Source organism: Excalfactoria chinensis, chromosome 13 (genome assembly GCF_039878825.1).
Source record: "Excalfactoria chinensis isolate bCotChi1 chromosome 13, bCotChi1.hap2, whole genome shotgun sequence".
NCBI lineage: Eukaryota > Metazoa > Chordata > Aves > Galliformes > Phasianidae > Excalfactoria > Excalfactoria chinensis.
In genome coordinates, this window is record NC_092837.1 from 4,024,475 (window position 1) to 4,039,834 (window position 15,360).

The window sequence follows — 15,360 nt, forward strand, 5'->3', positions numbered from 1 at the left end:
TTGGGATTCGAAGGCGGCGGCGCCGGGGCCGTCATGGAGCCCGCGGCAGAGCTGCAGCCCGCGGTGACCGTGAGGCGGAGAGGCCGAGGTGCGTGAGCGGCTGCAGGGGGCGGGAGGGGCACAGCCATGGCAGCCCCCTCTGGGACCCCGAGAGCTGCTGGGGCTGTGAGGTGCAGACAGGGATGCGCTCAGGTCTGGCTGCCGTTGTTTCCCAAACCTTAGCAACGTGGGTTTTTCGTTTTCTTCCCCCCCTTCACCCTCGTTTCCTCCCCGCCAGGTGCTACAACAGCCCGGGTAACTTACAGCAAAGAATCAGAACTGAAGACGACCCTGGTGGAGCTGCTCATCTACATCACGTTCCTGGTGACCCTCAGCCTCAGTAAGTCCGTGCACAGCGGGGCCCTGTGGGGGCTGCAGCCTCGGCGCTCACCTCCTGCCCTTCCTCCCTTCCTTCCCAGTGACCTTCGGCATGGTGAGCACCAACATGTATTACTTGAATAAGGTGATGGAAGATTTCTTTGTGGAACGCGCCTCCGATATCAGCGGGATTAATTTTGCGAGTATCAAGAGCCGTGATGACTTCTGGAATGTAAGGAGCACAGTATGAATGCTTTCTTAGGGAGCAGCCATGTGAAGAAGCTGCTAGCATAAAATAATCAGTCTTTGCTATACAGGTGCACAGTGCTGCACTAAAAGCAGCCGTCATGGGCCTTCAGATGGCTCCAAATTATGGGGACGTGCTGCTTTGCACTCTAGATAACGTTCTTCTGAAATGAAATGCGTTGAAGAAACATACAGAGAGGATTCCCCCACCTCCAAAAATAAACGCTTCCTTTGGGTTGAGATAGCTAAAAGCCTGGTCAGAAATACGTACCTCTAAACAGAACTTCAGAGAGTACAACAACAAACACCTGTTAAAACAACATAGAATGGTTGTGTGTTTAAATGTGTTTAAAATTCAATGTAACCTTTCAGTGAAGCTCCAAACAGATGCAGGTTGTAGTCTTAACTCTGGATAATCTCATCGTATGGCTCTGGGAATTGCACTGCATGGGGAATAGAATGGACTCATAATGCAAAAAGATCTGTCAGACCGTACGCACTGAGCACTGTTTGTATTCTACCTTAGACTCTGTAGCCATAAGCTGGGAACCCTGTTGAGGTTCTTCTGTTAAAAGCAGGGTGATTGTGGTACTTACAGCTCCTGATTCTAAAACCTCACTTGTATATATCATACAGTACGCAGAGGGGCCGCTCTTGGATGGACTCTATTGGAGCGCGTGGTATGACAACAGCACAACAAGTGACCTGAAAAACACCAGCTACATTTTCTATGAGAATTTACTGCTAGGAGTAGCCCAGATCCGCCAGCTGAAGGTGCGCAACAACACCTGCTCCATCTACCCCTATTTCCAGCCTTTCCTAAAGAGCTGTTACTCCCGATACAGTTACCAAGCTGAAGACAAGTCCGACTTTGGTCCCAGCGATGAATCTGAGTAAGTCATTCCACTTCAGATTTCCTTGTGAACGTACAGAGTAGATACAGAAATGGGAACATTTTGAGGTCACATGCCTCGTGCTTCTATCATGGAAAGACAATGTATTATTTAAATGCCTGGATTAAATGGTCCAGTGTGAATGCAGTAGAACACAAGAACTAACCACAATAAGAGAAAAGTTACAGCTTACTTCAGTGCACTTCCCATAGGCTCGCTGCCTTCTTTTCCTGTTTCTCAGATGGAAATACGTTCCTGCCTCCTCTTTATCCCCGTGGTACTGGGGATTTGTGGGCTTTTACAGAAGTGGAGGATTTATAGTCACCTTACCGAGATCGAAGGAGGAGAGCTTGGAGAAGCTGGCGTATCTCAGGACAAACGGTTGGATCACTCGTGGAACCAGGGCTGTATTTATCGACTTCTCGACATTTAATGCCAACATAAACCTCTTCTGTATAGTCAGGTGAGTTCTTACCTTTACTGCATGTGAAACTGAGCTTACTGAGGCACGATGCTTCTTTAAGGACACCAAAACCGATCACCTCAGGCATATACAGCCGTGTTTCTCAGGCAGTAATTCATTACAAATTACAGGCATTCATTTAGTGCAGAGAGTGGACCCAGAACTTTTTTTCCTCCAGACAAGGTGCCTGCTCTGTACAGCTGATTGCTGCTGTCGTAGGAATAGATTGCATAGCAAGGGCAAAGTCAAGTTAGGTATATTAATGAGGTAATAATTGATGTTAGACTGTTAAGGGCTGAGACAGTTAAAGGGATGGTAACTAACACGTCTCCAACCTTTTCCAGGTTGGTGGTGGAGTTCCCTGCCACTGGGGGCGCTCTCACCTCCTTCCAGATACAGTCCGTGAAGCTCCTCAGATACGTCTCCTATTATGATTACTTCTTGGCTTCTTGTGAAGTTGCCTTTTGCCTCTTCATTGTTACGTTCATCGTCCAGGAAGCAATAGAAATAGCAAAACTGAAAATGGAATATTTCAGACATGCCTGGAACTGGCTGGATATGCTGTTGATACTGGTGAGCTGCTCCTCAATTCTTTTGTGCTTGCCAGGCCAGGCTAGCACCAGTCAAGACACCAGTCAAACCAAACCCACCCAAACCCCTCTTCCTGGTTACAGCCACTCACCTTCTGTTCCTCAGTGGAGAGGCCCACCACACTTTAGCACCCCTGAACTCTTTTCTAGCCTTGTTGAGGTCTGTGGCCCCATGACCTTTTCAGTCTTTACTGTCTTTCTCACCCATCTTGTTTGAGTTGCAGAGCAGGGAAGTATTAGCACATAACACAGTAAAATTGGAATGTATGCAGTGTGCTGTAGTACAAATCCAGCATTATCACAGTACAAGGAGAAATAATTTGGCCAATACAAGACTACAATGCAGTTTATAACCAATCATCTAAAAAGCTCAGGTCCTTCAAATCTAATCAAGGACCTATTGAAATCAATACAGGCTTTCCTATGCAAAATTACAAGTCAGAAGAGGAGGTGGTATCTGCTCTTCAGTTTCACTGGCTTCTGCTTTCCTACAGGTATCCATCCTTGCCATTTGCTTCAATATCTACCGCACTATAGAAGTGTCCCTGCTAATGGAAGAACTCCTTTCTGATGCTCACGTTTATCCAAACTTCTATTTCCTTGCATTCTGGCAAGTCATTTATGATAACATGATTGCTGTCAACGTCTTCTTTGCTTGGATAAAGGTATTGGCTCTTACTATTTTTATTTTTGTACTTGAGAAATGTCACGCTTTTAAGTTATAAACGTTCACATTTTCATGGGTGAACAGCAAAGGTGGGGCTAGAATGGGGAATTTTGTTTATGAGATTCCCGGAGAGTTTTAGATGATCTCGTTCTCATAAACATGGGTCACACAAATACCAAGGCCATCTCAAAGAAACCTGCACACGGACAGCTGTCTCCATGTGAACAGCTGAGAAACAGCCATGAGCCAAACAGCCTCCTGAAACTCCATTTTTTCCTAGACTCAGCGTTACCAAGGTCACAGCCTGAGCTACACAAACGACACAGCTGTAATAGGTGAAGCTATTTACAGTTTTCATAGCTTCTAGTTTTGTCTTCCTCCACTTCCAAGGCCAAGGCTGCATGAAGAAGAACACAAGAACGCAATACATTCTGACACTGCCTCCCACCCCGCTCCCCCCCGTAACAACGTGCTCTTTCTCTTGCAGATATTCAAATATGTAAGCTTTAGCAAAACCATGACTCAGTTGTCGTCCACTTTAGCTCGCTGTGCCAAGGATATCATTGGATTTGCCATCATGTTCTTCATCATTTTCTTTGCCTATGCACAGTTCGGCCACCTCGTCTTCGGGTCGCAAGTGGATGAATTTTCTACTTTGCAAAACTGCATGTATGCAATTTTCTGAACTTTCTGATGCAAAAACCCCTCATCGATGAGGGCACAAACAGCTCCTGATAAGCAGAACTTTAAGAGTACAGTTCTCCAACTCCTAGGTCCATTTCATAAAGTAAAAGCAATTCCGTTGGCCCTTGCTTCTTCCTGACTTTTTTTCAGCCACTCACCATAGTAACACCGTGCAGTTTTTGTTTGTGATGCTTCTTGCACCTTGTAGCAACCCATTACTCACAGCGTGCACTGTTTTAGCCTACAGATTTCAGCAGCATTTTCATGTAAAGCTCTGTGCCAATTCTGAAGCTGTTTTGCACCCACTTGGATGCAAGATAAGATGCTGCAAAATAGAAGAATATGTATCTTACCTAGTAATTCCCCTTTAGGGAGACACAGGGACCTGTACTACTACATTCTATACTAACAGAAGATAAAGGATCCTGTAGCTGGAACAAAAAGGAAACAGTTATAAAAATACAAAACAATTTATTCAACATGAAAGCATTTTTTCCTACAAGACACTTAACCAGTGCTCGCACTTTTAAGCTCTCAAATACGTGCCAAATGTCCACTTTACCATTGCAGTGTAATGCTGGTTTCTTTTGATTCACCGTTATTGCAGTCACTGCAATCAGTCTCCACTGCATCTCACCAACTGTCCTGAGTTTGGCTTTTTAATTCAATAATGTTAAAGTCCTTTAAAAGAAACCAGTCGGCCTCAGTGCTGTGTCTTGTTTTGTTGTTTGTTTTTCTCCTGCCAGTTTCTCACAGTTCCGCATCGTGCTGGGAGATTTTAATTTTGAAAGCCTAGAAGCAAACAGCATCCTTGGACCTATTTACTACATCTCGTTCGTGTTCTTTGTGTTCTTCGTCTTGCTGGTAGGTAAAAACGTTTCTGTGTAAGCAGCAGAGAAAAATGTCCACCTTCTGCTGCCTAGTGCTGTGAGACGGTGTTTCCTACCCTAGGAATACACTTCTGCCTGTAATGCTTGACTTGCCCTGCCTGCCCTTTGTCACACTTAAGCTGAAAGACAGTCTGGATTCTTTGGCACAAGCTGGCAAGGCATTTCACAGCTCTGCCTTCCTCCAAAGAGCCAAAAAAGGGGCTTTTGCACATGGAACAAACATATTGTGCCTTTCACTCCACGGCACCATTGATTTCTTGAGATTTTAACTTCTGAAAACTTACTTGGAAGCTCTTGAGAAATGCAAAGTTTCAGCCTTGTCAGGTGGAAAGTTTAAAGACTTCAGTGGGACTCTGTAGTTTCAAGCTGTAGACCAGCTGGATGTGTGCTTTCATTACCTGCGTCCGAAACGCCACTTGAAAAAGGCACAATATATAACAGGAAACCTGTCACTGCACGGAGGGGAGCCTTTTAGCCAACACTGCTCAGGGGAAACAGGCAAATCTTCTCCCACAGCAGGAGACTCTCAGGGAATTTAAATGCATTAGAAGCGTATCTGCACCCAACAAAGCTCTTCCAGTCCCGTTAGTTACATGCCTTAGCACTGAACAGTCCCTGAAACAATGAGCCCAGCATAACAAACACAGGTTCCAGAAAAATATCTAACTGCATCTTTCCCGCACAGAACATGTTTTTAGCTATTATTAATGACACCTACTCAGAAGTCAAAGCAGACTTTGCAATGATTTCCGATCAAGAACTTCAACTCACAGACCTCTTCAGACAGGTAAGTTAATGCTTTTGTTAAGTACCCCAATGGAATCAATATCAGAGGGGTAATTCTATGCTATGTCACCAGCAAAGAGCCTTAAGTAGCCAGGCCACAACCATTTAAGAACACCCAGTAGTTGTTTTTTCCACTTTAAATAAATGATTGACAGATAACATCCCTCTATTAAACCCACTGGAGCTCCTACTAAGGATTACTGACTCAAGTAGCATGAGCAAGGTTGCAGGAAGCTACTTTTTCTTGACCCTTTTAAAAAGAGCATTAAAGAACAACCTGATTTGTGATAGATCTTGACATCAGCCTTTTCCTAAGCTCTCTTCTGCTATTCTTCCCAGCTGAGAAACTGAAGTTCTCTGCATGCAAGTTTAGGGACAAGAGAAACTGAAACAAAAGGGTCCCACACCAAAAGCCTACACTTGGCTCTCCTGTGGGGATATCATCACTAAATGAAGAGTACGGTTTAGTTTTCCCCCACCCAGGCTGATTCTCCTAATCCTAGTCAACAGAAAGATGAAAATGAATATGCTGGGAGAGCAAAACCCGTATTGGATTTGGCTGGACAGCACCTTCAAGGAGTTAATGGCAAGTTTAAGATGTAGCAAAGTGCGTTCTCTGAGCCAAGGGAACCAAGTAAGGACCAAGTCTTATGGGGTTTCTTTTTGATTGCCAAGGCATCATACTGAGCAGGTTTGTTACTCACACTCAAATCCTTACAGAGAAGCATCTCTGGGTAAACACAAACCAATTAATGTGCTCAACATTGTTTGTCCAGAGCTACAATAACACCCTTATCAAGCTCAGACTGAGGAAACCAGATACAGATGTAGGAGCTGAGAACCTGGAATGGTAAGATCTCAACCCGAGCTAAAGCATTCACTGTTAGCCCCTGAGCCAAGCAGAGGCTTCTCACAGGACTTCTGTCTTTTTTCATTTGTGTGAATGAGAAGCAAGGAAATTCCATCCACTAAAAGAAAGGACATTTCCAAGCCTTCCAAAAGAGACAGCGCTCAAGAAAAGGTAAGGTTTATTTTTTTTCCTATATCCTTAGGAACTAATTACACTTCAAAAGCTGACTGAAGCCAAAGGAGTCACAGTTGTGCCCACTATTACTTACAAAAGCCTTTTCCTCCACAGAATGCTACTTTTAACATCATAGAAATAGCAACAGATAAAGCTATAAATAAATGAGATTCACTTGTCATGGCCCAAATGTTAAATGGAAGCTTGTCTGGGCTCTGTTCAGGCAAAGTCATGAAATCCAAGAGCAGAGGTGGCAGTGGGCTGCGGTCAGTGTCTTAGCAGGAGTAGGAAGTTGTGAGGTGGGCATTTGCCCAAATGTTAAACTCAAATGTGTTATGGAAAAGCAACCTGTTATAGAACAGCCTGTTAGCTCATAGGCTGCGTTTGCAGCACAGTAATGGCTGTTTCCACTTGCTTTACAACAAGGTTTCCAGCAGTTGTTGGTAGATCCATATCTGGTGTGAGCTGGTGCAAATACTTCCAAAACATCTTTAAAATCACACGTATCAATTGCAAATAGGAAGGAACATCCCCGCAGCTGGCTGTGAACACCACTCCGCGCAGTGGCTGCAGTCTCACATCTGAACAGCCATCTCTATTCTGACATTCTGTCATTTCAAGGCAAAAGGAAAACCCGCTTTCCCATGGTTGTGTTTCTCCCCCGGGCTGCATGTACCTTTTCCTGCTCAGGCACATCCCCCTGCCTGCATGACTGACACTGTCACACTGTCCAACATGTCTCTCTTTTCTTCCCCCCACCCGCTCCCTCTGGTGCTGAGCAGAGGCATCCGAAGCCACCGAAGTTACAGAAAGGGAAAGAGAGTCTTCATCACTCCGACTCAGTCACTGCATCTCAGAGCTTTGTCTCCCCTACACAATTTAAACAGTAAGTGTTTGTGGGAACCCATTCCTGAAGTCTTACTCCCAACCCTTGGTGCTGCATCAGCCCTGACTTGAATTAGCTAAAACCTCCTACAGAGCAAGTGGACACACAGGAGAGCAACAGCAAGGCAATGAACTTAAGGCATTACTTTAAATGTTCTTGTACAGCTGACAACAGCTGCCCTAAGAGAGGGAAGAAGGCAGAAAAAGAGAATACATTTAGTAGGGCAGTTGTTGAGGTGTTAATCAGGATTGAGGTGAGAATTCAAAATCTTCTCTCTCTTCTAGAACATCTCATGGCTGCCCAGAGGGTGACAAAGACTGCAAGGCCTTGTGCTTGGGGTGGGATATTTTGGGACTTAAGGCCCTTGGCAGCAGACACAGTATGAGCGAGCAAACATGAAGGTTACAAATATAAGTCTAAGGAGAATACATCACAAGGATCTGTTCCTGTGTTTGTGTCACAGGCTCCTCAGACGAACATCTGAGTTGGAGAAGGAACTAAACAATACTAATGCAAAACTCAGCAGAATTATGAAAAGCATGCCACAGCTGAAGGACGCTTCAGGCAAGACAGCACAATGAAATGGATGAGCTCATCTGCTAACAGATGGCCTTAATCTTCATCCAGTTGAAACCCAAAGAAAGAAAGAACAATTCTTCCCCTACACCTTTAAAGTTTTTATGTGTGTTTATATTTGTGTATAAAAAGTAGACCTGTTATTAAAGGTACACTCATGGAACCTCACAGTCTGGTCTGTGAGTTTCTTCAACCTTGCTCTCACCAAACTTCTGAGCAGATATCCCTACAAGTTTCTTACTCAGCTGCCTCATTTTGGGGCTGCTAAGAGCCACTGATACAAGCTAGAGGCTCCAGTAACCAGGCGAGCTGACAGCCAGCTGCTCCTTGGGCCTGCCTTGCTCATTTCTCAGTCTCTAGCTACGTGTTCCAACCTAACCTTCAGGTGCCAAGTAACAGTCCAACACGTGGCCCATTGACCACTCCCCAGGACCACTTTTTTCTTTAGCCAGTACACAGCCAGCAATGGCAATGCTCATTCCTCAGCAGTTCTTTCAGGCACCCACTGCTTCCACCACCACCACCACCACCACCACCTCCAAGCCGTGAGTCTTCCAGAAAATAACAAAGACTTGGTGCTTAATGGCTGGAACCGCTAGAAGGCATTGTGTTTCTAACCGGAATTTTTAGAAAAAGGTCTCTTTTTATTCCATTTATACCCATCGCCTTATAGACACGGTGTTACCTCCCAGCCAGACACGATCTACCCATACATAGCCATTAATCCGCTCATATGTAGCTATAAATATTTGTTCTTTGGAGAGATTCAGCCACAGGAGGAAACAAAACAGAACAAAGCAGTTCCAAACATCATCTGAGCATGCCATCACCAACGCGCTATGAATCATCCATTTGTCAAGGGAAAAAGCATCCTGCTGTCCAGAAGTGTGTGCACTGACAGTGTTTACTAGCCACAAACACAGCAGGAACTGCTGCACGTGATGCTTACTTTGAGGCTTAGAGATCATTATAGATAGAGAGACAATCAACTTCTGCTCATCAGCTGCAGCTGTATTCACCAGCAGTGAACTAACCAGCTTTCTCCCAGAGTGGATACTGCAGGAACGGGAATGATCAAGACTCACAGTTTGCCCCTGCACCGTCTCTGAGCAGGACCTGCAGCCCCACTGCAACACGCCACGGGTTAGACCAGGAGCCAACGTGGTCACTTCGCTGCTGTCTCTGCTGAGAAGCAAGGTCTCAGGAGGCAAAAGGAGGCTTAAACTGCTGCAGCTTCATTAAGGGCTGTCTCAGCAGCAGAGTTACCTCCAATGGCTCTGCTGGCAGGCTGGGTGACTCAGATCTGCCCAACAACACCCTGACACTGCAGACACAAACAGGAATACTGAAGGACTCGGCACTTGTTTCTAAGAGGTGGTAGAGGGGGAAAAAAGCATGATGAGGAATGAAGATATATGACAATAAAGGTTAAGGTATTTTTATTATAAAAGTCTATACAATGAGCACCAGACATAGCAATGCAATTACATCTGGTTTAGTTATATATATATTCCATATCTATATATCCATATAGATATATAGGTTTTGCTTTTACCAAAGTAAAACTGTTATGTCACAAAATGCCTAATTCTACCATTTATTTATTGCTCAACAAGGATGGCACAAAACACACTCGGAGCATAACTGTTGCCATGCTTATCTACTATACTGAATAAACAGCCAAACACTGCATAACAAACACAAAGCAGCTGTTAATTCTGAATTGGAATCAGTCTGATCACTCACTCACTTATAAAAATATTGGAATCATATAGATTTAAGCATTATAAAGGAGGAATATATTATTTAAAACATTTAAATAGTGCATATTGACATTCTGCATGTGGTATATAAAACACAAACATTCATGTACAACGCTATACAGTACACATTAGTTTCAATGTTTGGATACACCCGTGTCTGCAGACTGATAGAAAAGGAACGGAAGTGTACATTGCACAATGAAACTGAATTAAATGGATAAATGCTCTCAAAGACTATTTGAACCTCATCGCTCCCTACGGTCCCAGACCATCTTGCCATTAAAAAAAGAAAGGCATCCCACCAGTGCTCAATAGTTTTAGTGCTTTTCTTCTGAATTCCAAAATGACATCGCCTACAAGCAGAACAGAACAAAACAGGAAGGATTCTACAGTACACAGATGAAACCTGAGCACTAAAACGCTACTTCCAATCTATTTCATATGCTTCATGACAGAACAGCAAGCCTATGAGGTTACATGCCAGCCACTTCTTACTTGGAGAAAGTTCATTTTTGGTCTTTCATAAAGCAGAGTGAATAATAGCTGGGTTGACATTAGCCAGTCATAAAAACATGCAGTGGGAGGAGGTGCATGCAAAACATGGCCACGATCAAACTGATACATCGAAGGGGAAAAAAAAACCAACTGAGAAAGCACCGATCAAAATTAACACTTAAGATTTCGCCAGATCAAAACCAGCTGCTGATGGCTGCTGCAGAGCACAAAGCGAGCTAAATCATCATTCAGCACAGCAGATGTGATACTCAAAACATTATTTAGTTTCAACTCTGAAGCTAAATCATGCAAGGCCCATAAACTGTTTTGCTTATATTGTAAAGATTAGATATTTTTATTCTCCAACTGTAAAACAAAACCGTGATAAACAGCAGTAATTCCTTCACTCAGAGCTGTCCCTTCAGCCTGCGGTGCGCATTAACTACGCTGATTTTAGCCCTTGATAGCACATTAATTTCAGGTACTGTGGATTTTTAACTGACCTCAGCCAGCACTTTCCTGCTGGAGCTACACAAGACCGAGCAACACCAGATTCCTCACACACTGTAACGTGCATTAAGTTCCTCAAATCTGCTGAAAGAGGAGATAGGCAGGATCCAATTCAGACAGAGCACTTTGCCACCACTGGCTGATAACCAGGAGCCAATAAGATTTACCACAGTCACATAAGACTTGCAGGCAGCACGTGGTACAACTTTTCAGCTTTCCAGGTTTTAAAAAGACACCACGTAAGGTCACTTCCTTGTTTGTTCACTGCCATCTTTACCTAGGTGGAAACGTGACCACTAACAAGCTAAATCTATAGATGTTAACTGTTACTGTCACAGATGCAATTTAGATTACTAGAAATAAAAGTTGTTCCACAGCAGTTCTTTGAAAGGGATTACAGGTTGGCTTTTAAACATGATTACAGGTTGGCTTTTAGACATTCCAGGAAAAGGGAGATGTATTTTTAATTTGCTTTTTTCCCCCCCTACAATAATATAGGCAACAGGAGTACTTCAGTATAACATTACAGTATAAATCATTTCTTCTATAATGCAAAAGTTTGGTAATAGAAGTCTCAGAGTTCTTGAATGGCAAAGAACAAAATGCTATGGTTGCTTTGGAACAAGGTGGATGCATCCAGTACAAAAGAAATTGATGGAAACTCTGTTTGCTAAAGTCAGATAGCACAGTCTCAAATGTACGGATCTTATTTGCTCTCTGGACAGAACCTACCTACCCTTCCAACAGCTTAGAGTGGCACCACAGTAAAGTGCACAAACCGCGTTCTTTCAACAGTGCATGATATATGAACATAAGCACTCAGTAAGTACAGTGGTAATATAAGCAAGATGTTATTCAATGGTTTGGAGGAACCTAAGTTAAATTGATTTTGAAGAATCTTGTTTGCTGATAAGGACTTCTAACAGCCTAAGTTTGGCTTTAATTTTCTTGTACTCCCTGTACTCATCAAGCATTGGAACCCGGTCTTCTTTCTGCACATTCCTGTAGAAAGAAACACACACAAGTTTCAGGATAACGCTCCGTGATGCAGTGAACCAAACAAGAGCAGAAACGTGCAGTTATCTTAAGAGAGAAAGAGACGTCTGCCAAACACTTCATCAATTACAGACTGTCGCATTTTAGGCCCTTGCAGTTAAAATTGCCATCAGCTAAAAACACCCCACCAGACCGATAGCTCAGCAGCATTTATCCAGCACAGCTTAAAAACCATCCTCTTAAGTTCTGGAGTTTGTATTTGCAGGATAGGAAGGCTTTCACTTCAGGTTCTGTTTATACATCAAACTAAAACCCGAGTAAATTTAAGTGAACTTAAATTTTCATACTATGTAGACTGACTCACAAACTGACAGCAGAGAATTGGTCTTAAAATAAATTACTCAATTAATAAGATTTATTTTTAGGCCAACCATTCGTTATTAACTGTATGGCTGGCCATTAAAGTCAAAAGGAGTTATGTCTCCAATTCAGCAAGTGTATGACAAGGCCACGTTACTGAAATTTGTATGGCTAATGGTCCAGGGGTTTTTAGTTAAATGAGAAAGCAATAAAAAGTGTATTGAAACGAGTCAAGAAAACGGCTGCCTCTTCTTAACATGTTGTTTTTGTTCATGAGGTGATACACCCTGAAAAACCTCTTTGATACTTCTTTCATTTTCATCACTGTGCTCTCCAGACTGTAACAGGTGAAACAAGGCCATAGAGCAGGCTTCTTCCGCTACTAAAAACACACAACAATGTTGTTTCCCTTCAAGAGGGTGTTCACAGTAAAGATTAGACTGTAATTCATTCAGCAAAATTCATACAAAGCTAAGGAAACGTTTGTCTGTATAAGTGGAGCTGCCATCCAGCATCTGCTTTTCCGCTAACAAACCTTCCATTCTGCTGATAAAACTCCTCTTCAAATTCTCGCAGTGTCTTGCGTAGCTTCTTCTTCTCGGCTCTGGCTTTCCACAGCTGCTCCAATAGTTCAGGCCTGTAAAAGACCGTCGGCCATACAATAAAATTCAGATTCTTCAAAACTCATTCCAAAAACACCCGAACTAACTCAACTAATACTCAATTCACCCTGCTTGTAAGGCAAACAGAATCTGACTGTGAAATATCAAAACCCAATCAGTAGTTAATAAAAGGGTGTACGTTTTCTGCTCTCTACGCAGCTCGAGTAGGCTGGAGAAGATTTAGAAGATACTAAACCATCCTCTGAACACAGAAAGAACTCCGTCAGACAATGTCAGAGGAAATAATGCTCACTCAAGCCAAACAGCTCCTGAGAAATACTGAACATGTCATTCCTTCCCACCCAGCACCATACTTGGTATCATGACTAAGTGCTATCAGTACAACTTCTGTAACAGAATTGGTCATTTCCTATTTATACACACATAGAAGCAGCTCGGGTGCTTGACAGCCTCAGGTCCCGGGTCAGTTTCTCTTGACCATCTTCAACGTCAGACTCCGAGTTCTCAACCGGGCTTAAAACAGACTGTGTTTGAACAGCAGATTTTAAGATATCGTTCAGGTCTGCAGACAAACCATCACTTTCCTCCTCTTCTTCCTGAAAGAGAAAGCACAATTCCAACAAACATAAACTGCTCCCGTTCCCTCCTGCAAGGGTTGGGAGATACGTTTTGTAAAGTGCATTGTACGCACCTTAATTTCTTCAAAAAAGTGGGCAGTTTCACCTTCGATGATGGGTTGTAACATCTGCCCCCGCCGCTTGGTTGATGGTGAACCCTGCAATAATTCAAGCTCATTTAATTATATGCAAATAGACATTAAATGATGAGCACAGTCAGAATCCTGTTCAAGTCACCTAATACCTAACAGTCTGTCTTTTTCCCCCAAAAGAAAAGGCTACGAACAGACTTAAAGAGCATAAAACAGCCCTAAAATCCAAAAACTCTGTTGCCCCAAACAGAAGTAAATACTGCAGTTTATTGTTTATGGGCTGAAACTCTAACACTCTTCTTTGAACTTCCAATAAAAAGCAATTGCCCCACGTGTCCTGAACAAAATCCATAAAGCTCAAATCCATCTCTGAAATTCATTCTTGTTCCTCCTGAATTACAGAAAAATGAAGCTATATAAGGCCACAGACATTTTGTATCTCCGGCCATGAATGTGGTTGGAATAATTCTGCCAGCTTCTCTTTCCAGATTACCCTGAAGCCCAACAAGTGCAAGTGCTACGTAGCAGTAACCTGTAGCTCAATAGCTGTACCTGTTGAATTTCAGTCTAAGCATGTGCCACTCTGAGGTACAGGTGCTGTTGTTCGCTGCCTGTTACACACATGCCATTATGCTCTGCTCATCCCTTTATGGCTGGACAGGATAAGCACTTTAAACTGATAAGACTGTATGAACAGGGGATAGGTAGAACATGAAGGCACATAAACAATGAGCCGTCAAAGAACTTCCATTAGTGAGAGGAGCTTCCTGCTTCTTGATTTCCATACAGACTATGGGTATGTGATCAATATCCACAGATCCCCTAACAGATATCTCATAATTTAAAAAGCAATTGTTTAAATATCTGGCATAAAATACAGCCTACCTACAAGCTACCACTGAACTACTTCTGGTAAATAGAGAGCTCCACTTATCTGTCTCACACACTTCAATAGCAGAGGCCGGTGAAATACTTTGCCTGTTGCCTACAGCAAGAACAGGAATGTTGTCACTAAGATCTCTTCTAAGTTTAAAACTCTTTCAGCTGAACATTAACCATCACTTTGTTTCACAGCTTAAATAAAAAAGACTGACATTCATAAGACTACAGATAACATGATATGCATCTCATTTGAAGAGATGGATTTCTGATGAGAAATAAGACAAAACCCAACCAGTCAAGGACACCAAAACCAAACTGTGGCTCAGCAGCCATGGAGAAATGCTTCGGTGTATCAGAACAAATTCTGTGTTGATGGAATTCAGAAATGAATTCTGACATCGAGTCCCCTTCCAGGGCAACAATTTAAATCATGTTTTCCTATAAAAACAACTGTTTCTCTTTCCTTGTGGATTTTGAGTAATCTTGAACTGGTTTCTTTATCTCAATGTTCTTTGCCTTAAGCAGCTGGTTAAGAACAGTGAGAGTCAACACAGACTGCAGATTAAGTTACTGCTGAGTAAGCCAGTGCCCAGTTACTTAAATCTGATAGGGAACTGTCTAACAGTGTGCAGCCCCTTCCTTCTAAAAGGGTCAAGAGCTAATATCAAAATTCCAAGTTCTCAGCATACAAGAGAACAAGACAGCTATTTGGTTGTCAGCCCACAACTGCCTTACAGGTCACAATAAGAAAGGGTAACTCAGTCATTTTGAACAATAGGGAAACACTTCTTCCTTATCTCTTCAAGAGGGGAAAGAAAGGGAAGAAAAAGCACTGCAAGCTAGAAGAAAATGAAGTGAAAACATGACAAAAGAGCAGATGATGCACAGATGCTGCAGGCAGGTGTCAATAACGTGTTTCTCATTAAGGAAACAAAAATGAATGAAGTGATTTTAATGGCA

General features: G+C 42.9%; 2 protein-coding genes across 3 annotated transcripts in view; one reads left to right on the forward strand and one right to left on the reverse strand.

Moving 5' to 3' along the window:
- Window positions 1–33: 33 nt before the first annotated feature.
- On the forward strand, window positions 34–8,553 carry PKD2L2 (polycystin 2 like 2, transient receptor potential cation channel). The gene is given in 14 exon segments (XM_072348302.1): window positions 34–88; window positions 278–379; window positions 459–589; window positions 1,240–1,496; window positions 1,738–1,959; window positions 2,304–2,532; window positions 3,044–3,214; window positions 3,704–3,885; window positions 4,647–4,764; window positions 5,476–5,577; window positions 6,353–6,426; window positions 6,525–6,597; window positions 7,383–7,486; window positions 7,950–8,553. Coding segments are annotated over 14 exon segments (1,938 nt in total). The 3' UTR covers window positions 8,068–8,553.
- Window positions 8,554–9,484: 931 nt separating this feature from the next.
- Window positions 9,485–15,360, reverse strand: part of FAM13B (family with sequence similarity 13 member B) — a 41,080-nt gene continuing 35,204 nt past the window's right edge. For both annotated transcript variants that reach the window (XM_072347869.1, XM_072347868.1), the window contains 4 exons: window positions 13,501–13,584; window positions 13,233–13,405; window positions 12,722–12,823; window positions 9,485–11,832 (listed from right to left, as the gene is read on the reverse strand). In XM_072347869.1, the coding sequence (XP_072203970.1) occupies window positions 11,709–11,832; window positions 12,722–12,823; window positions 13,233–13,405; window positions 13,501–13,584 (483 nt within the window). In that variant the 3' untranslated portion in view covers window positions 9,485–11,708. The remainder of the gene's footprint in view (window positions 11,833–12,721; window positions 12,824–13,232; window positions 13,406–13,500; window positions 13,585–15,360) is intronic.